At 39.1% G+C, this 22,811-nt stretch overlaps 1 protein-coding gene across 1 annotated transcript in view; it reads right to left on the bottom strand.

Moving 5' to 3' along the window:
* The window catches only part of COL9A1 (collagen type IX alpha 1 chain), a gene marked incomplete at both ends in the record, with an annotated part of 64,553 nt that overhangs the window by 40,732 nt on the left and 1,010 nt on the right, over nucleotides 1–22,811 (bottom strand). Inside the window, 8 exons of the mRNA XM_084284332.1 lie at nucleotides 3,848–3,910; nucleotides 4,019–4,054; nucleotides 4,616–4,690; nucleotides 5,606–5,626; nucleotides 6,292–6,369; nucleotides 15,252–15,648; nucleotides 21,661–21,793; nucleotides 21,930–22,007. Coding sequence (XP_084140458.1) covers nucleotides 3,848–3,910; nucleotides 4,019–4,054; nucleotides 4,616–4,690; nucleotides 5,606–5,626; nucleotides 6,292–6,369; nucleotides 15,252–15,648; nucleotides 21,661–21,793; nucleotides 21,930–22,007 — 881 coding nt within the window. The remainder of the gene's footprint in view (nucleotides 1–3,847; nucleotides 3,911–4,018; nucleotides 4,055–4,615; nucleotides 4,691–5,605; nucleotides 5,627–6,291; nucleotides 6,370–15,251; nucleotides 15,649–21,660; nucleotides 21,794–21,929; nucleotides 22,008–22,811) is intronic.

The following is a 22,811-nucleotide window of genomic DNA, read 5'->3' as shown; positions in this document are numbered from 1 at the left end:
TCTAAACCATAGCATAATGAAGCTGAGTAACTGCAGCAGACTTCCAATTCAAATGCCTATTTACATATAGAAATAGAACTAAGATTCAATATTAATTTACATTTAAACACTAACCAAATTCAAAGTACTAGCTTCTGGTGGCCAATATCAGTGCTTGTGATATATGTCTTCCAAAAATTCTTGTTAAATTTCAATTAACTTATTATGCAAACTCAAATGATCATATTTTGTCCTGATGGAAGATTGATGAATTTAGTTTGTTGATTATGTTAAAAACAACAACCATCCGTGCTTTCCATTTCAAATAAATTGTTCATAATTACAAACTGGAAGAAGCATCAAAGCTCTCAAAAGGGTAAGCAGGTATCTGAAATTACTCAAGGAAGACTGGTTTTGTAGAAGTCCTTTTTCTGCCCTTTCTACGCATATGCACTTCACTAGAAATTAAAATGAATTGTCAGACTCTCTTTAAGAAGTATATATTAGTAAAACCAATTTATAGAGACACACATATTGAGATTCTGAATAACTTCATTAGACATTTTGGTTGAGTTGTAACTTCAGAGAGGAGGCTTAGGGGAGACCTTATTTCGCTCTACAACCACCTGAAAGGAAGGTGTGGGGAGCTGGGGGTCAGCCTCTTCTCACAGATAACTAATGATAGAACTAGAGGCAATGGCTTTAAATTGCACCAGGGGAGGTTCAGGTTGGAAATGAGGAGACATTTCTTCTCAGAAAGAGCAGTTAGTCATTGGAACAGGTTGCCCAGGAAGGTGGTGGAGTCACCATCCCTGGGGGTGTTCAAGGAAAGGCTGGATGTGGTGCTTAGGGACATGGTTTAGTGGGTGACAGTGGTGGTAGGGGGATGGATGGACCAGATGATCTTGTAGGTCTTTTCCAACCTTAAGGATTCTGTGAATCAGGAGGCAACGACTTAATGAAAATCAGTCTTGACTACCCTAAAATAAAATATTCTTCATGCTTTTAATTGATGTGTCCAATTCAAAAGTAAGAAGTTACAATCACTTGGAGTCAGAGGGCTCGCACTGTACACCTGCAGGACAGCTGTATAGACTAGTTAGGACCTTGGCTGATTATGGAAAGAGTTAGACCGGAGAACAGAGACAAACCAGCACCAGTCATAAAGTGATGCAAATGCATTTCCTAAACCATATATATTTCTGTGTATCGTATATGCTATATATACTTCATATATATACTTCTGTTTATCTTTTCCCCTTTTTTCATGATTAACATGCTGAAACAATAATTCATGAGGAAGAAAGCATCAGTACAGTTCAGTATTGGTATCAGAGGTCACCCCAAATAAAGTTTTTCCTCTACTTCTTGTCAGCCATTAATGAAGGACTGACATCTATTTTTCAGCTCTTCTTCCTCAGGCTCACCGCTTCACTGTGGCAGCATCTGCCATGCCCTCACTCTAAAGATCACATTAGTTTACACCATTAGTCACCATTCCCTGTAATTCAGTCCTGAGGGAAACGACACTCCAACTTTCTGATAGCCACATAAGGCAATCAGGCATAACTGAATCACAAACATTCACCTCTTGGGAAAAAGAGGTTACAGAGACTGCCTTGTCTACATAAACCAGAACAGGCTTATATTAACCACTCTGAACAAAAAGTCAACAAAGATGCCAGGCTGGATTTGAAGTTAGTCTTTGAACTGTACTTGTTTATCTGGCTAAAATTAAAAAGTCATCATGATATTATAACTGCAAATTCATTTGGAGTTCTTCTGCTTTCTTTTGTTTCCAACATTTTAATCAGCTTATGTGGCCAAGAAATTTCCAGAAATCTTTAAGAAAAGCCTTGCTTTTATGTTTGTCCAATACTTTTCTTTTTGGTGCACATCCAGCGATTCTTTGTTCACCCAAAGGGATGTTTTCTCCGATAATTTTCTTTCTAGAGCTTATATGACCATTACAGGCAATTACTGTACAATATCTTTACTCGGTCTATTAAACCTGACACTGAAATAGTTTGTGAAAGAAAAACAAGAATTTAAGTCAGAACTGCCTCACCAATTAAAAATGGAAGAAAGAATTAATAAATTTAAAACCCAATTAAAAGTTGAATGCACAGCAGGAATACAATGAGCTCCCATGTTTTATCTTCAACTGAAAATAATAGAAAAAAAAAAAGGCTTAACATTTCAGAATACGCTATTTCAGTATTAGTTTCATTCATCCACTAATATGAGGGAACATGGAAGTGCAAATAAATATTAAAAGCTAAGGTGGGTTTTACAAGTTCTGTTTCTCTTGGTTGTGTTACCATGAATCCCGGCTAGGAAAAGAAAATCACAACTAATGTGAAAATTTTAAGAGACAATCATCTTTGAAAATTTGCTTATGGGTTTTTGACATGTAAATTGGGTTGTGGCCCTGTATTTCTCTCTCTCTCTCTCAAAAAAAAAAAAAAAAAAAATTTGAAGTACTGAAAATAATGGGAGCATTGGCAAGCCCATTTCCACTTAGTCTTGAAATTTGAAGTCTAACCAAAGACTGTTTCAGGTTCATGTCCAGTTAGCACCTTTTCCAAAAATAATAATAATAAATTAAAAACTTAGCTGCAGTGTTGTAATCTTCAACAAATATGAGGTGTTTCAATTTATATCAACTGTAATATTACATAATATACTAATATGCTATTATCTATGCTACACTGTAGTATAGATCTATAAAATCTATACTTCTATATAATCTTTATTTTTTGTCTGAAATTGTGTAAGCATTGTATGTAAGTTACATGTCAGTTTGCCTGCACCCTGGCATACAATCTAAGTAACAATGTAAGTCTTGCTTAACAGAGGTGTTTTTATTGCCACTAACATATTCAATGGATACAACTAACAGACCATCAGCATTAGGTGAATCTTGAACCTTTATTCTCCTGTTATTTTCCACAGAGAAAGATAGATACATTAGATTTTTTCCAGAACAGCTACATGAAAATCAGTTTCTCCTCAGAAACTGAGATGTTCCAATTTATGCTTCAATTTGTTAAAAAATAGATAACCATTCGCTTTAATATCAATCGAAATGTTGTTTTATTCTTTCCCATTTTCTCTGTTTTAGGGAATTGCAGACAAATGAGCCCTAAAATTACAGAAACCACACCCTGTGCGCTCCCCTCTGGCACTGAGTGCCAATGGCCTATGGCCACCCGGTGGTGACCATTGAGGGAAGGGCCACAGGTGTTCCGTGCCGGCTGCCCCATGTCAGTTGCCCCATGTGCAGGAGCAGGTCTCACCTCCGTGCCCTGTGCTGCCTCTGGAGCTGCCCTGGCCAGGGACTGGATCCTCCCCTTGCCCTCGTTGCCCTGCTCTGCATCTCCCAAGGGAGCAGGGTGCTGACCTGAGACTGCTTCCAGAGGTGGCTGCTTCCCCCACAGGTCTAGAAAGGTGTGCTGCTACAGAGACTCCCCTACTTGTCCATCACTGAGTTCCCTTGCTCTCATTGTTTCTCTGGGGCAGGAGAAGGAGGGCACCGTGCTGTTTCACCCAAGCCTGCAGCACAGCCTCCTGCCTGCAGCAGCACTGACCAGGGCCCTTTCCTCAGTAGGGTGGCAGCACCCAACACTGTTCCTTGGCTTCTTCTCCCCCTGGTAGGCGGGACACAGAGTTGTGTTCCTTCAAGAGAGCACATTTTGGCTTGGAGAAAAGTCCTTCTCCCCCACGCATGCTGCTGGCACTTAGCTGGCAGCTGTGAGGAAGCCAGAGACCTCAAAAGAAGGTCATGCTCCTACAGAAATAGATTAAAACCAAGTATTTTTCTTAAATTAAAAAAAAAAAAAAAATCCAGAAAGTCAAGCATACTCACATCAGCTCCTGGCTCTCCAGGCAGGCCAGGGGATCCAGCCTTGCCTGCATCCCCATCCGGACCCTTCAGAAATTAAAAGGAGAGTTATGCGTATTTCATCTACAGAAGCAGAAACAAAACTTTTTACGTCTCTTCTTGAGAAGCAAATGCAAAGTAGCTGAAATCACTTACCGGTGGACCTGGGGGGCCATTAGGACCTCTCTCTCCCTAACAAGAAACAAGAGGAAAGGTATTAAACTTACAGGGACCTTTCATGGTCCCTAATGAGAAACCCTGATGTGCAGATTATTGGGAATAATCCCATACTGATTCTCTTTGTAAAGAATGAATATAAACCCACATGATCTCTATTATAGACTAACAAGAATAATCACTCAAAGTTCTGACAGGAATTGAAGGAAAATATATAGTAGCTGCTATCATGAATAATGCCACAAATCCTTAGCAGGCTCTATTAAGAATGATACTAGGTAATTCCCTTTCAGATAAGAACTATAAAATCCTTACACCCTATTTAAGGCAAATAATCACATCATATGACCATAATTACATAAAATAAATCCCATAATTTTTATATCAGAGAGAATCTGAAAGGCTACCTCTTCCCCTCTCTCCATTCCCATTTGCTAAAAAAATGAGACCTGTCAGTTCCAGTGTAGATTTCTAGACAAATTCAAATTCCTTGGGGTCAAGTGCTGGCAGTGAGGACAATGCAGGTACAGCTCGAGGTATCACCTATTTCCTAGGCACGTCACGGGAAATACTTACATCAATGCCATCAATACCGGGAACTCCTGGTGGCCCTGGCGGACCTGGGGGGCCTGGTGGACCAGGGAGACCTCTCTGACAAGAAATAAAAAGAGGAGCAATTAGATCCTGGTAAACCTGTGAGAGCCAGTCAGGGGGGACCAGCACAATGAGAGGGGCTTCTTTGGGTTAGTCAGGGGGTATCAGCAGCAGTGGGGGTCCGTGTCAGGACCCACAGGCCCTTTCCCATCTTAGCTTTCGTGGTGATGGCCAGCAATAGTCCCCTCACAGGACGAAGGGGGATGAGGTGTTAAACCCCCTCCCTGAGCCTGTCCACCCCTGCACCCCGTGATCCTTCACAGGTCTGGGGCAAGGCAACAGCAGCTTGATTCCCTGACCCAGCTGTGTGCTGATGGTAGGGCAGCAGGAAAAAAAAAGAAACAGTGAACTCTGCAAACCAAGCACTGAAACTCACTGAGATATTCTAATTACTCAGAGAGCAAAAAGCAGACAGTCTTCCCGAGAGTTTGTGCTAAAGAAGAAAGTTTAAGCCAGCCCTTTCTGTACTTCACAGCAGGTTCAGCAGCTCCCCCTGTTTCTGCAGGATTACATTAGCATCCACAGAGGCTCCTGCAAGCACCAGGCTCCCAGGGGAGAGGTGGGAGGCACTGCCTGTGTGTGGAAGCTGAGAAAGGCTTTTATGGGCCTCCGTCCCTATAATGGGGGTCTCTGTTCTCCTCACAGCCAGCTCCAGCCCCCACAAAGGCTCTCTGTGAGCAGGAAGCCAGCCTGGGGCCCTACTCCCCACTGCACTGCTGCTCCGGCCGCCTTTCCTCCCCACACCAATCTTTCCAGAAATAACCCAGCCCGTGGTATTTGTAGGTGGAGGAGAAAAGGGTCAAAAGCCCTTCAGTGGGTCAGTGCCTGGGCATGACAGAGAGCAGCCTTCAGCCTCCCTTCACTCAGACCCCTTCCCTTAGCGCACAACACCATCCCTTCCCTCCCACTTACCTCAATCACCGTCTGGCTTATCTGCAAGGGAGAAAAAAAGGGACAAAGTCAGAGGAAACTTACTTGAGCCAGGCAGAGGCATATAATCTGCAGAAAGAGCCCCTGAGACAGGGGGCCTGGCACAGCCCAGGCCATGGTAGGAAGCACCCTGCTTGGGTGCCACAAGGCACCAAAACCCCAAACGTGTCCCCACAGCCAAAAGGTGAGCCCAGCTGCAGGCACCCCTCACGGCTGCTTATTAAATGCCTGGGAGAGGGGGGTCGTGGGGATTGGAGGAGAGCTGAAGGCTGGGAAGGAGAGGATTGAATGACAGCAGCGCCTTTAACCCTTTGCCCTGCTTGCTGTTGCTTTGGGCACCTTCCCTCACCCCCTACCAAGTTTTTCCCTCCCTAAGGCTGCCCAGGAGTCTGCAAGGAGATGGCAAAAATCTCCCCTCGCTGCAAGACACAGCTTTCAAAAGTCTCTGGCACGAGTGGCAAGTGAGGAAGAAAAGAAAGGAAGGCATGGAAGAGTTAAAATGAGGCTGCTGCTCATGGGGGGCTGGGTTTCTAAAGGCACCAAATTTCACACAGGTATGGTGAAAATAGACATCTCTGGACACAGACGGGAAAAAAAGAGGCTCATGAGGGCTGGATGGACTTGGTGGCAGCCTGGCTCGGCAGTGCCAGGTTGGGAACGCCGCTCACCCGGGCTGGGAGCTCGCCACAGCCTTCTCGCTGGGGTCGCAGGGGGTCGCAGTGAATCACCATCCACTGGATGTCAAACTGGTGGGGAAGACAAAACAACATTAAATCAGTCTGGGGGAACACACTTGAAAAGGTTTTAATAGGATGAGCACTGTTCAGCTAATGGTATGTTTTGAAAGGCAGGTATTAACAATAAAAGGTGTGGGTGTAAGGGCACAGAGATGCAATTCAGCACGAGCCACTGGAGTGGTCGGGCTCAGCCTCTGGAGCTTATTCCAGAGCAGATCACCTCCCTGCATGCCTCCAGCCCCGAAATCTGAAGACATTTTATAGAGGAGGCATAAACCTGCAGAAGGATTTAAAGAGAGGTGAGATCCATCATTTATTTTTAAAGATGTTCCTATGAGCTCAGGCATTTATCTCATATTATGCTATAGTGGTGGTTTTATTAAAGGACACACAGTCCCCAAAAGATTTTCTCTGACTGGATGGTTATGTCTATAAGGAGTGTGAGAGGTCTGAGGACAGAAACAGATGGTTCAAGTGTGAGTGGTTCAGAAAACTGGATTGTATGTACAGTAGCAACACTCTGCAATTAAGTTATATATATCTGTGAAATTTCACATCTTCTTTGAGTTTTCATTTGGCATTGGAAAATGACCCAGGATTAAGATAGCCTCTTCTCAGAAACTGCCACCAAGTCTCACTTAATGAGCATACGTAAATAAAAGAATACAAATCTTCTGCTAATAGTTATCAAATAACTCACATACACATCTTCAGAGGTGTTATCATCTGATTTATAATGCATCAAGTGGAATTTTAAGTACCAAAAGCATATTACACTGTGCATAGTTATTATTTTCAAGTTTTAAAGTCTAGGATTGTTTTCACTTTCTATCGTATATAGTACCAGCTTGGTTTATGAGCCACTAATGAGTGATTTACCTGGGGGAAAATAAAGATATTTTTTTTCTTGTTGCAACATAGAGTCCTGGTATAGAAAAGACTGTGATTTGTTTTTCTGAGAAACTGAAATAAAAGTGGGAGCAGCCAGGGGCTTCCATTTCTTATTTTTCTGCTTCTCTCAATCTTTCTTCTTATTCTATAGAGCTAAAGCAGCTTCCCACCACCTCTCCCACAACATAATGTCTTAGTGTTTCCTGGCTGCCTCCTGCGCTGCTCTAAGATATCTCTTTGCTCTCTTCAATCCCAGCCTGTGACTAAAGCAGAAAGCAGACTGTCACTGAGACGCTTTCCTCTCCTGACACCTTCCTTACATTGACTTAGCTGCATGCTGACTGCTGTAGCTGAAAAAGGCTTTGAGTCTGAAGTCCTTTAAGATCTCTGCAAGACACCCACATGTCCACAAGTATATTTTTGTTATTCCTTTCACCTTCACTACTTCTCTGTTGCCACTCCTGAACTCCTTGGTATCACATCTCTGCTGTTCTATTTAGCACAGCCATTCCAGTTTCCAGAGTGCTGCGAACAGCACAGAGGCAGTAGTTTCTTTTACCTGCAGTGTTATCTGACACCACTATCTGTCAGTCAATTCCTCATCTCCTTTACCCAGTTCTCATTTTAAAACCCTTCCCAATCCTTCATAATAGACATATAAAAGAATTGAACGTATACTATAATTTCTTACTAATAGGCAGCAATACAATGATTCATAAAAAGGCATAAAAATGGGACCAAATGACCCCCAGATGATAATTTACTTCATACCATACCATTAAATCCTGAGTCTGCATTATTCACCCTGGGAGCTCATTTGCATAGGCAGAGAGGTCCACAATGCCTCTAAAGCAGTGCTTATAATCTATTTCTGATTTAAATAATAATCTGCTTCTGATTTAAATGGGGTGGGTATGGTTCTAAGTGACAATGTTTTATTTTCCATTGTATCTGTTTAATGTTAAAGTAAAATGATATTGAGTATTATTTAATAATGCTAAAAATAAAATGTAATCCATTCAGTAGCCAGGAAATACTAGAATTAAGGTTGCCTGTAAATGCATCCTCTGCACATAATCTGAATCTGTGATTCCACACTTCTTTCCTCAGAACTTTTGCCTCAATTACCAGACCAAAGGAGCACGGCTGTGGAAATGGTTCATACACAGCTGAAACTGGAAGATTGGAAGTGAATATGGCAAAGTATGATAGAAAAAGAAAGGATGTTTTTGTGACAAAGGCAGACATGCCACTGTGGATTGTACTCCTGATTTTGCCTCGTAATTCTTATATAGTGTTAATTTTAATTTTTATTTTAATCAAAATAGCCCAATTAGACAGCAATCTGCATTACGGGAGGAAAGGTTAGTAGCTTGAACTGAAGTATCTGGGTATAGGTTATGCAAGAAGGCTGATCAGTAACAACTGTAACTGAAATCAATAGTCCTGAGCTGTATTTGCAACTTATAAAGTGCTACAAAATTTGCAAACACTCTGAAAAATAACTTTTAAAACATACTACCAGCAGCCAATACCTGCATCACTACATTGTTTTGTTTTGCCTTTTTTATATATAGATAATTGTTGCCTCTTTGTGTGTGTGTGTGTGTGTGTGTGTGGCAGGAGGGTTGTCTTCAGATTTTTTTTGGCTTCCGCACTAAGGTAAGAAAGCTGTGAGATGCTAATTACTGGGCTGGCCTAGGCTTTGATGAATGACTCTCTAAGTGCTAACATCCAAGTCTCAAGAGAATACTACTAGCAGATGCATCTACGTTTTTAAGTTTGAACCAAGTTTTTCAACTTTGTACAAAGTCAATATCAAAACAGAAAAATTGTTAATGAGATTGTAAAATGGGATTACTTGCTACAGTAGGAACTTAACTTGCTGAGCCAGGAGATCCTTTTAATGTCTCACATGCTTTCTTCCAACATTCTTGAATGGCCAAAGAGAAAACTGATCACTTTGTTTTGTTCAAGAAGGGGTTTGAACAGTAAGCATTTAGCAAAACTCTCATGAGATTAATAAACAAACAGAAATAAGTCTTAATAAAAGAGGCAGGCATCACATGCAGAATAAAATACTTAGCATTCTTTACAAAACACTGTGCCACAATGTGAATGTGAAAGCAGTTGTAATATTTTGAACATGCAGTTTTAATTTGACATATCTTAGTTCACAGTTGCATAGTCAGGCAGCACTAATTTATTTATTTATCTTTAACCATGGTTTCTTGCTAATTATTTTGCTTTGGGCTTTTTTAGAATCTAAAGGATGCCACCATTTTGAAGATGGCTGGAGTAGATGTTCTATAAAATCAGTACAAGGTGTTATTAAGGATTAAATATAAGCACAATGTTCACAGAAATTAACCTTGGATAAACCAAGGGTAGTAATAAAGCAGAGTTATTAAAATTTAATCTTTTAAGACCCATAGGTGGTTATGACCCATAGGTCAATATCCTTGACATCCATTTTCCAAAATTCCCACAGGATTTCAGTTTCATTTTAAATTATTAACACAGATATAATTGGATTAGTTATGTCCATCAGTTCACTGTTTTGTCCTCTTAAGTTTGATGGAAATGCCCATAAATGCCCCAAGTTTTGCACATCTCAGTAGGAGAGCTATGCAATTCAGTTGTCTTATCAGTGCTTTAGATATGAAGTTTAGTAAATTTAGTAAGACCGAAATATCTAGAGTACTACTTTCAGTATAGCAGCATAAGTCCACAGTGAAGCATTTAACAGTACCATAGGCTTTAAGAGAAATTGTGATGCTCCTCTGGGGGTAAATCAGAGCGTGTCTACAGCTGCCTTCTGGACAAGCTGGCTACCTGTGTCCCGCTGGGTTACTGCTGCATCAGGGATGATTCAAGGAAAAACAGCACTTTGTGGGAATTACAGTTCAGCTAATTGATTTTCAGGTGGAGGTTTTGCTGTTTTTCATTGGTGATATCTGTTTGTTCCAAGGGAAGTCTGCTATCAACTGTTTTTCACATTTGTTAAGTGACCAGGAATAAGTGACATCTATGTAAACATATCTTATCCTGAGAGATTTCACAGAGTGAAAAAAAAGATGATTTTTTTTTTTTTTTACAATACATGGATATAATCTGTGCAACAGTGTAAATTAATCCTTGTTCAACAAATATTGATAAGCAGTTTCCTCTTACATGCTGTAAGTTAGGTAACTGCACTGAACTAGTTCAACAGCATTAAATGTAGATGAAATAATGATGTAGGATCACTTCTAGCCAACTGTTTAGTGACAATTATGAGAAAATCAGGGTAGTGCCTTTGAAATCACAGAAACTGAGGTAATTTACACCATCTCACAGCAGTTAATATTTGAGCAGTAGGAAATGAATGCCCTTACCTTTTCTTAACAAACATGGGATTCAGGAGGTAAGTTCTTTTTCAGTTTTGAGCTGATGATACATCTTGTATTGCTTAGAGTTTATAGTCGATTATTTGAATTACTTTTAGATAAAAAGAACTATTTTCTTTTTTATCTAAGAAAAGATAAAATGCAGCTGTAAACCCGTATAAAAATTTGCCCTCTATAAAACATTCCAGAAATCCTGGGATAAATCTTTGTAAAGACTCAAAGGCAAGCCAGTTTCTAACGGAACTCCATTACTCTGAGGCAATCACAGTAACAACAAGCCATAAAGAATCTCTTTTAAAATGACATGTATTATAGTGCACCTGTAAGAAGTTGACCTATTCTGCAAGATAAATAGAGCACTCATGGAATACTGAATAAATAAATAAATAAATAAAAAGAAGAAAACCAGGAAACGTAACTTATGTCCTTTAAAAATTGTTAACACTGGAAGTCATATACTTTAACAATGCTTGGAAATAAATTAGAAATTGTGCATGGGACATATTAAATAACCAAGAGTGTTGAGATGTTTAAACTAAATATAGTCAAGCAAGTTATAGGATAAGCCTAGGACGTACCTAACCATAGATTTATTTACTCTATTTTAAGAGAAACCAAACACACGGGCCAAAACACAAACTTGTGCAGTATAAAAACACATTTTAAAGTTTCTAGTCCATCATCCTGTGATTCTTTATTGTAATGCCAGAGCATATGGCTTCCCTAAATCTATGTGTTTATAGTATCAGGCTGGACCAACACCATTGACAGTTTTGACTTCAGAGTACAGGCCATGAACAAGCCATTTCTATCTAGTGAGTCTTATGTCAAGCCCACAGCACTGTCTGAATTAAAGTATATTTTTTGATGTCCAGACTTGGTTTAAAAATTTAACGTGATGCTTACATTTTTCCTTCCTTGGCAGTTTGTTCCAGTGCTTTTTGGCAAAAAATGTGGAACATATTCCTGTTTTAAGGCCTACCTTATGTAAAAGATTTTATTTTTCCCCAAAAATGCACTAAATATGTTTGAATATTTCCATAAACATTTTAAAGGGGTAAACAAACATTTTGCATAATAAATGGTGAATTATAAGTGAAAAATAACATTTTGTCTTTTCATCCTTGAAGCAGTGTGACCCATACTTAACATTCTTCCAACCTCAAGGAGCTTCATACCAGTGCCTAATGGTGTAAGTGCTTAAACATAGATGAGACAGAAGTTAATACTGGACACTCTTCCCTCACAAAATGTCTGAGGAGCCCAACCTATTCACTGCTCCTTGTTTGTCTGCATCACTGGAAAAAAAAAAAAAAAAAAAAAAAGTCTCTGCAAAACATGGGAATGCAAAACAAACAGACAAAAAAAAACATGGCTGAAGAGGAAGGAGGATAAAATTCTAATTTTCTTCTGGTGCTTTTTCCAACTTCTTTAATCTTAGCCAAAACCATTGAATCACAGAATGGCTTGGGTTGGAAGGGTCCATTAAAGATTATTTAGTTCAACTCCTCTGTCATAGGCAGGTACACTTTCCACCAGACCAAGTTGCCCAAAGCCCCATCCAACCTGGCCTTAAACACCTCCAGGGATGGGGCATCCACAGCTTCTCTGGGCAACCTGTGCCAGGGCCTTACCACCATCATCATGAAAATGCCTTCCTAAATGTCCAATATAAGGCTACCCTCTTTCAGTCTGAAACCATTGCCCCTTGTACTGCCACTACAGGCCCTGGTTAAAAAAATAAAAATAATTAAAAAAATAATAAGTCTCTGTCTTTCTTACAAGCCCCCTTACATATATATTGAAAGGCTGCAATGAGGTCTCCCCAGAGCCTTTTCTTCTCCAGGCTGAACAGTCCCAGCTCTTTCAACCTTTCTTCATAGGAGAGGTGCTCCAGCCCTTTGATCATCTTTGTGGCCCTCCTCTGGACTCACTCTAATAGGTCCATGTCCTTCTTGTGCTGGGGACCCCAGAGCTGAATGCAGCACTCCAGGCAGGGTCTCACGAGAGCAGAGCAGAGGGGGATAATCACCTCCCTCCAGCTGCTGCCCTGCTTCTTTTGATGCAGCCCGGGATGCAGTTGGCTTTCTGGGCCACAAGTGTGCACTGCTGGCTCATGACAAGCTTTTCATCCACCGGTATCCCCAATTCCTTCTCTGCAGGGCTGCCTTAATAAGTGTCAGCCAGAGCACCAATGAAGAATGGGTAGAAATCCAAGTTCTTGCCAATGTCACCTTAATACTACATCTCTTTCCTAGTCTGTAGGCTGCCACTTCCAATCATTACTTCAGCACGCAACAGAAACCCTCCTTGTTTTTAAAGGCATGTCTGTGTGTCTAGCTTGAGGGCATGGTTTACTGTAGCACTGCATACTGGAAGCTATAATCCATAATGCCTACATCCTTCTGTACATTTAATCTAGATATCTTTCCAAAGAAGGATGTGGTGTTAGGGTGGAATTTTTTTCATCCTAGGGTCATGCCTAGAATATGTAAACTTTTCATCATCCCATCCATCCATTCATCTACTCATATCCCTCAGAACAGTCAGCAAAACATGCAGCTAATCCTAACAGTATCAACTTCAGCATTACTGAAATGAAATTTTCAAAGATCAGTTTTTGTTCTCAACAGAATTGGTGTAACTTTTCACCTACTGACATTTCCCAACCCACATCTAGAGCAACTTACCTAGGCAGCCACTTTCAGATATCTGTGGCAGCTTTCTCTCACCATTTTTCAAGTAAATCTGATTTCTATTTGGTGCAATAGTGTTGCCTACACATACAGAAGTGACAAAGTATGAGAGGATACTTTTCTTGAGACATTTGGCCTTTGAAGTTCATTCAATTTTGGCAGATAATATGAGATATAGGTAATGCAACATTATCTCACTTCATGCATTTTACTTCAAAGCTGCTGCAAATCTGCAATGTAGTAGTATGAGAAATGGTTACAATATGTTAAGCATGTAATTCTCTTTTTGCCATCCAAGTCATTTTAAAATGAATGCCCTATACCTTACTATTCATTTTATACGTTTTTAAGGCACTTACAGAGGATCCTTGGGAAAGGAACAGGAAAATGTATGGAATTTTGCAGTTGTCTTCTGCATTTTTTCAACAGTATTTTGAAACTATTTCCTTTTAATCTACAAAGTGAATACAGAAAAATCCGTTCCAAAGTTTTAAATGTCATTTATTGCTACCATGGGAAAAAATTCTCCTATTATTCAGCATAAAGTGCAGTATGACTCATTAGCTGAAAAAACAGTGCCTGAGAAAAACACTTTCACAGATGTCTAAAAGGTAAAATGCAGATGTGACAGCTACAAATTGTTTTCTGTCAGAAGTTATAGGTATGTCTCTTTCTCTGTGTTTTATATTAATCACTCATCTTGGAAACTAAATCAGATAACCAAATAATAAAATCCCTGGGGTTTTTCAGATTCATTTTTCTTGGTAGAAGGTCACAAAAGCATTCAATATTTTCTGTAGGTCAGCCCCAATGTTATTTTCTCCATCAAAACAACTCTCCCCAAAATATAGTAGCACGAAGAGGATATTTTTAGCATTAAATCCTCTAACAGGATATAAAATAGAATTTCATTGCCTAGTGTTGCTACACAGAGTAAAGGAACACTCTACAGTGAGTTTAGGTATCTAGTACAATGCACAAGGAAAGTTAATATCTAAGAAAAGGATTTGCAGAAGTCAGGATATGGGGATGGGATGTCCTGAGGTAGCCAGGAGAAGTATTGTGGAGCTGAGTGGGCTTTATGTCTCATCTCTGCTAGGCCCTTCACTTGGATTGGACCTGGACTCTGATATTATACTTCCAGGATATAGGATAGGAAGTATGCTTATGCATCCTATGGTGCCCATTAACAAGAACCCTCTTTAAGAATTAGCTGTCTACTCTGGGTCAGTCTTTTTGGAAAAAAAAAATAAAAATCAAGCCAATTAAAGAGAAAACAATTCTGTCAACAGGATCATACCAGGTAACACAATGGCTGGAAGAGTTTCCTGAGGTATAAGATAGTGAAGATAAATCTCTGATTTAGCACCAGTGTAAACATGGTTCTCTTACTTCTTGTGTGAACATCAGAGTTGAGTAAATAAGGACTCCCGTCAATCTCTTGCAGAAGATATTCCCTTTGTATTAACTATTTAAAATATTTATTCTGACAGAGACAGAACTAATTATCTTTTGCTGATGGTTGGTTCACACATAGGAGTGAAAGGTCCCAATTCTTGCTCTCTTTGGTGTGAGTACAGTCCCGAAGCCCATGTCCTGAGGTTTCCTTCTAGATCAAGCTCAACATATGATGCAAACAAGGAAACTAGCAGCTGATATATCCAGACAGCAGAATCCAGTGACAGAAGCGTGGGTGTCTAAAACATTTTACTATTGAAATTTAGACATAACCTGGGTGATCCCTTACCTTCCACAGGATATCTATATATGCAAAATTTGAAAATCATAGTACTTACCTGCCAAGTGCTGCCTTTTATGTTTTCAGGAAATATATGAAGATGCATTCCATGAAAAAGATTAAGTGTAAAGATCTTGTAAAACATTTTTTGTAGTAATTTAAGGCTTTGATACTTACCGGAACTGAAATCTGAGGATTATTTTTAAGCTTTCCAAGCACAGCGAAGCCATCAACACTGATTTTCCCTTTTGGTTTTATGTTTAGGGTTTCTATTTTAATACAGTCAATGAAAAGTGTGACGCTGCTTGTTTCCACACTTATCATGAGCTTGTGCCATTGGGAATCGAACAAGAAAGGCAAATGTAAAAATGATGCAGTTTGGAGAGTTCCATCCACTCCTTTATAAGAAAACTCGACACTTTTCATTGGACCATTAAGATTCACTCCAACTTGTTCTTTTCCTGAAGAATCCTGAATCTGCCAAATAGTCCAGTATTTCTGAAGTGTGGGTCCACTCATCCGAAAAGTAGTAAGAAAGGAATACTCATCAGGCAATCCATTGGAATATATTGCACTGTGTAGGATCAAAATAGAGTAAATTTGTTGTATTTCTTCTGAAAACCTCCACATACCACAGCAGAGTAATAAAAATCAGTTCCTCAGTGGAACCATATTTTAAACATTCTTTTATCATTCTTTTTATCTTCTACCTGTAGAGTCCCAAAATGACATACCTTTTTGAGTAATTGGTGTAACTGATGGCAAAATAAACTGGTTCAGAAATGTGGGTTCTTCTTCCTTCATTGTGAAGTATTTATGATAACCTTTTTGAAGTGTAATGGATCAAGCAACAGCAGGCTAGTACTTTACATTTAGAAAGTCTATCCTACAATCATGCTGTTTCTAATATTAGACTTACAAAATCAACTTAGTGTGACTTTCAATTGGTTAGGTAAATAGTGTAAAACTGTTTTTATTTTTGAAGACATAAGAATGTATTTAGTAAAGGCGTTTTCTTGTTCAGTCTGATAATAACCACTTTGTTAATGCATTAGCTATCACTTCAGCAGTAATCATACAACAGATCATTCACCGACAATCATGCACACAGTGAGAACCTACATTAAAAATGCATTGTGTCCTGTGGCACTGAACCATGAGGCTACAAGTAGCAGGGGAAGATCTGCGACTTATTACATGTTTCATTGTTTTGTACTCCTATAACACAAACACATACTACTAGCTGTATCACTGTTTCAAATAGAGATGCCATTTTTTAGCTCAAATGTGTCAGTGAAACTGGTAGAATATTTTTAAAAGATGCCTTTTCATATTCTATAGATGGTAAGATCACAGTGCCAAAATTGAGTTGACATTGACACATTGTTTGCCACATATCCACATTTAAGAATTTCACACACACACACAAAATGTATTTGACTAAAATTCTTAAGTATGGAGACATGCAGGGCTTTTTTGTCATGAGCATTCATTAAAATAACTCCTTAGGCAAGTAGACATTTTGAACAAAGATTATTTTTGTGTGGCGGATCAATCCTATGTCAGCAGGAATTTAGCCATTAGTGAACCTCCAACCTTAGGCTGAGATTAAAAAAGGGGAAAAAACGAAAAAAAAATAGTTCTTATTCTGTATCCTTGATGATTACTGAGTTGGTAAGAGCGTACTTCACATTTCTTAGTAGTAATGTGTCCAAAGCTGTAGTACAATCGTATTCCAGCAGGCGACGGCACAGTCTCACCAAGATTTCAGAAGGACTGGGAAAGCCTGGCAGCAGCAGCAGCTTCACCTTAATAATAAACCACCCGAACTGCTAGCGTCCCTGCTCCTTCCCCGTGAGCCTGGGGTCTGATATGTACTTCAGCTGCAGGGAAAGCTGCTGCATGAGGAACGGGAACACTTGGCTGGAAGATTATCTCCTTGCACAAGGCGCAGAGATATACGCAGGTGGGTGGGAGAGGGGGCTCCTTGCCAGCATCTTTAAGTTGTCTGCGCTTTGCTGTGACTCATTTTGCTGGTGACTGCAGATGCAGTTGTCTGTCCCAGCTGGCTTTGTTTGGTGGGATTTTGTCTAGCTTGTTGTGTTGTGTTTTGGTTTGTATCTTGCCATCTTAAAAGCAAATGCCAGTGATGTGTGGACACTTTACCTTTCCTCATATTCTGAGCACTTTCCAGTGTTTACTGCTGTCCACAGTCCTTCCTTTTGTTAGGCTTCTAGCTTATGCAACATATTTATATATATATATTCCTGCTCTGCAAACACACTCCTTAACCCCTTTCTGATGCACATTAAACTTTGCTAAGCTCCTGATCCAGTCAGCACATCCCTTATGGACCTCTGCATCCTTCTATAATGTCTCTTAAACAAGTATTTCAGTCTCCTCTACTCCTAAAACCTTAGCTCACCCAAGCCATTTATTTTTTCATTTGCTGAATCTCACTGTATGTTCTTGCACAACAGCTGTTTTTACTACTATCCTATCAAAGGTATTATTTTTTTATTTTTAGGTAATTTTTAAACTAAATTCCATGTGACTTTCCACTTTCTGTTAAGTTCAGTGGCTCTGGGGGATCTGACACGCCAAGCCTTACAGCTAAAAGCAGCATTACTAATCCTCTGAAGAGAGACTTGCATTCCTTCTCTGCACAGATAAGTTTTACTCTCACAGTAACACTGCTGAAAATATTGCACAGATTCTCACCTCATCTGACCTACTGGGAAAAATAAATGAAAGAATGGGGAAAAAAAAAAAAAAAGAGAGAGAGAGACAGAGAGACAGAGAAATAATAGCTATAGTTAAAAAAGAAAAAAGAAAGCCATCATATGGATCCTCCTTCTTACTCAGAAATTAAAACAGAAATGAATTACTTTAACTTTTTCGAGTGTTATACAAAGAAGAGAAGCTGTGCAAGACTCTGTGACATTGGTAAAAGGAAATTAAAGTATAAGAAATACTTTATAAACAGTATACTTTATAAAACAGTAAAAAATCAGCGCACAAACATGAATATTTATATTTAAAAACATAATAATAACAAATCAGAAGAGCTGCTGCCATTAGACAAACGACAAAATATCAGCATAACTAAACGCTGTTTGACCAACACCAGAAACGTACCCTGTGTGGGACTGTAACTGTGTAAGATTTATAATTTAAGTAAAACAGAGACAAATTCTCATCTCTATTACTCCCATGGTAATGAAAAGCAATCCCATTGGCTTTAGTCCTGCCAATGCATTTCAGTACACAGTTTTTCCCCCTCTGTAATTCGTCTAAGGAAACTTCTGAAACACCACTCTTTTCTTTTCCTTCTGTTTCATAAATACCTAATAGTCTTATTATTCTGATAGCTTGAGTGCTTACCAGAAATATTTCTTTAAAATTTTAAGGCTGAGTCCTACAAAGCAGGCGTCAATACAAACAAGATGATTTGACTGAGTAGGCAGTGGAAACACTAAATAGCGTCATTGTCTTCAAAATTCATTAAGAGCAACAGAGTATTTTAAAATGTTAACTACAGGCTTGAATACTGCAAAATAACCACCTGCTTTATTATGTTTCTTTAAGAGTTAGTTTCTTAGATAGGCACCATTTCCCACTGTGATAACTTACTCCTTGCTAAATGAAGATTTTAGAAATGTTAGTGCAATCAGCTAGAAACGTCTGTTGAAATCCCTCTGACCAACCTCATGGTAATGTAATGGTAATGCAGTATTATATACCCACAGGTGTGGGTTCTTTTGCATCTGCACCTCCTGAAGCCCAGAATCACAGCTGACCTAGCAGGAACTATCTGGCAGACATTTAAAAAAAAAAAAAAAAAAGAAAAGGCAATAACAGTAGAAAACTAACTAACTAACTAAGCATTTTTAAAAGCAATTGTCCAAAGTCATTAGCCAGAAGCCATTTGCTAGGACTCATTACCCTCGGCTGGTCTTTATTCTTCAGAAGCATCCAGGTCTGAGCTAATTATTTCTCTTATGAGCTAATTAGATTCTTAGTTGCTTTTTTTTTTTCTTCTTTTCCATTATAGTGTCATCATCAATATCAATGGAGTGGTACTATGTAAGGTATCTTACATGTAATGCAAAAAGGAAATGCACCCAAACAACTTTGGTGGCTGGATGTAGGAAAGCCACACCTCCAGGCATTTGAGGCACATTACTTTGTAGGGAAGCATTATTGCCAAAGGAAAAACCAGGAAATCAGCTTATGAAATTCTCTGGATATTCCAAGTTTACTGAAAACTCTTTGTAAACTTCTTATTTTCATTTTATAATTTCCCATCTTAGTGTTTTTCAAGTCATCTTTTAAAGTGGTCTCCAGTACACAACTCCCCCCAGAACAAGCACTGTTCAAAAGGCAGTTTACATTTTTACATTGCTCTTCTTTCTGCAGAGAAGAGACTGCAGGCAAAGAGATATAGCTTGTAGATTCATTGTCCACATTCGTGCTACTAAGTTCAGTGTGCCCAGAGCTGTTCTCTGATACTAAGTTCACTTGGCAAGAGAAAGTTCTTACTTAAAAGTACTGCTTACTTCCAAAACACAATGACCACCTACAACATGGTCTAAGGTCCATGACCTAATGCTAACTGTCAAGCAGTACCCAGGATTTTTTTTAAGAGTGTTAATTAGTATGGACCAAAACCATGTCAAGGTCTTGCACAATATTTTAACAGTGTAGATGTTAATGTATGAATGCCTTGGAACATTCCCTGGCATTCATTTTTCCATGCAGGTGTTGACTTAGGGGCCTTGTGACATGACACCGGCAATGGGATTCCCATTTGTGAAGTCAAAGGATTAAGACTTCATCCAGCACATAAAGGCAGCTAGCCTTTTTCCCCACTTAAAAACATATCGCAAGCATATTCCTTTGTTGTAAAATATTTTTTAAGCTTGTAATTAAAAAACATTACAATTATTACTTAAATTCTATAAACTCTATTCATTCTGGGACATACTTCTGAACCTTGGCAAGTAAGCTAAGCAGCAAAAAGACCAAGTTGCAATTTCATAGATTTTAAGGAAACTATGCACACTTTTTAAAGCTAAGTCCTTCAGCTACTGTGTAAGCTAGTTCTACAGCAAAGACTGAATAAATATACTGAGCCACAGCCAGCTAACTGAGCTCTCATTCCCATGCCATAGCCACTGTAATGTTGACTAATACAGGTTAGTGTAATGATCATACACCAGCCTAAATTTTACTATTCCTAATACACATTGAATGAATAGTGGCAGGCAGGCCCTATGACAAACTGAAATTTCAGGTAAACTGTGAGCTAGCATTGCGGTGTGATGGCACAGCGCTGACTGAGGGTGCCAGTCAGCATCATGAATGTGGTAAATCCTTGATAATACAGCACCACACCAAGCCAACAAGCCCAGTGGCAGCAGTCAGCTCAGATGTCACAGCATATTAACAAAGCTGGTATAGGCTTGATTAGAGATTATTTGTGTGTATCAAGCATATAGCTAGAGCCATTTACAGCAATACATCTAAACCTTCTTGAAAATATTATAGCTTTGATATCTCAGACTCTTTCTGAGATAAAATGCACAAGTTGAGAATATGAGAATCTACATTTTTTCATAAAATGAAGATCGCATTTTCTCTCTGTGTTTGGGTTCATCTTTATGCACTAGCAGCCTTGATTTGCCACTGTGAGGGAAAGTAATCGAGTCCAATGCAACCAACCAGTTAAACTCAAAACTGGGTAACCTAATGGCTATAGAGTCAAAAGCCAGGGAAGACTGCAGCAAGCAAAACTTGTCAGTGATAGCTGGGGTACAACAGAAATACTTTGCTCTCCATTTATTTCTACCTGAAACAGTAGTCCAATGAAGGCTATGCCAGTCAATTGCTAATTAAAGGAACTCTTAATGACATCAGGTGCTGGACCAGAATGCAAGGTTGCACAAGTTTGACAAAGACTTCTCTACCCTGTTGTACTGTCTCTATTCCTTCACCTGCACCAGGTCTGGCATCTAAAGAACTAACATAATTAGATTCCAAAATAGTGGCTCCTGTTGCAATTTGCCTGTGACACGCTAAATAATAGCTATCATCCTTTGTAGATTAAGTGATCATAAATCAGCCAGGAACATGCACGTAACAGTTATCCAAAAAAGCAAGCAAGCAAGCAAGCAAACAAACAAACACAAAAATTTTCAATTCTTGTCTCTGCAGCCTTTAAAGGATAAGGAAAATCTCTTTGTTTCAATGTTTTAAGAAAACTTTCATTATTGTCCTCTTGTTGTCTTTGCTTCACCTCTCTGCTTTTGGCCTCACTTTCTAGAGGTGAATATATTTCTTTCAGCAGACCTGCAGGAACCCTGAGCAATACCACTGGTAGAGGAACGTGGCTGTCCCCGAAATTGCTATTACAGAATCAACCTAGTCTGGTAGTGTCAATGAAAAAAAAAAATGTATAGAAGTTGAATTCATCTTTCCCTTTCAAAAACTTTGTAAATGAGGTCATCTAACTACAGAGAGGATTACTTAAATAATAAAATTGCAAAATGTTTATATTTTAAAATCAAGCAGCAAAGAAAATTACCTGGTTGGGATCCTGAAGTCTACATTGGGTCCCAATTTATAAGCCACTTGTAGAGCAGTGGAACCCACCACTCTCTGGATAACTCCTCGGGAAGCAGCTTTTTCTATTTGGAACTGAGAAATCAGGTCAAAGCCTACAAGAAAAAATACATATGCCCAAAATATAACTTTTATTTTAATTTAATTTCAGCAGTGACAGAGCTGAATATAACTTGAATATTAGAGTTTCTGAACAGCTGCTATTTCCTGAAAAGGTCAGATGATACTTTCCTGGTAAGTCATCTTGGCCAATCCTAATTGTTGGACAGAGATCAGTTCTCCGACTAGCACCCAGGATGGCTGGTAGTCCTGCAAAAAGGGGTGAATTAGTTAACCATGTGTCTGCAGAGAGATCACCTTAAAAAATTAATTGAAGCAATTGTAAGAATTTTATGAATTAAATAGAACTATAAATAATAAATGTAAAGTGTACTTGGTAAAGCCAGAGGTCAAATAAAATAAACATCTGTTTCTAGGGAGCTCCAAATTTCAAATGAGTCATTATTTGATTTATTAGACCTTTAAATGAGGGAGTTGTTATTCTTTTCTAGCAGAGTTATGGAGGAATAATTGTACCAGCATAAGAAGACCTGCAGTGTTAGGAGTTTTAGGTCTGGAATTTTTTCTGGTTTACGCAAACTTAAAAAAAAAAAAAAAAAAAAAAAAAAAAAAAAAAAGCCTGTTGCCCAAATCAATAGTGTTCCTAATCCAAAGGAAACTTAAACAAGCTTTATGCCAACTAAAGAGGCTGTTGAGGGGAGAAGGGGAGAAATTGTTGGCACTTCTTCCATCCTCTCTGGTATTCCAGGTGTTCCCACCATCCACTGGGCCACGTCTGATCAGAGAGAATCTGATTCATGAAATACATGGTAGGGGTAAGAAGGATTTACAGACTTTTTTTACTGATCCAAGCAAGAACGTGGAAGACATTTGTTTGAAGAAAGCAAATTTTAAAATGTAATTTTTCTGAATATTATCTGCCAAGAAGCCCCATAATGAAGTGGAGACCCAGCTGATTTCCCTAATTTAAGGAAGAAAGAAGGGAAAATAAAAATTTATTCAAATAATTTCAGAATTCTGTGCAAGTCCGGTATCAGGTCAATATGGAAAATG

This window comes from Netta rufina (genome assembly GCF_964035555.1).
Source record: "Netta rufina genome assembly, chromosome: 3".
In the NCBI taxonomy this organism is placed as follows: domain Eukaryota; kingdom Metazoa; phylum Chordata; class Aves; order Anseriformes; family Anatidae; genus Netta; species Netta rufina.
Note: the sequence above shows the minus strand (reverse complement) of the source record. Positions and strands in the feature narration are given on the sequence as shown.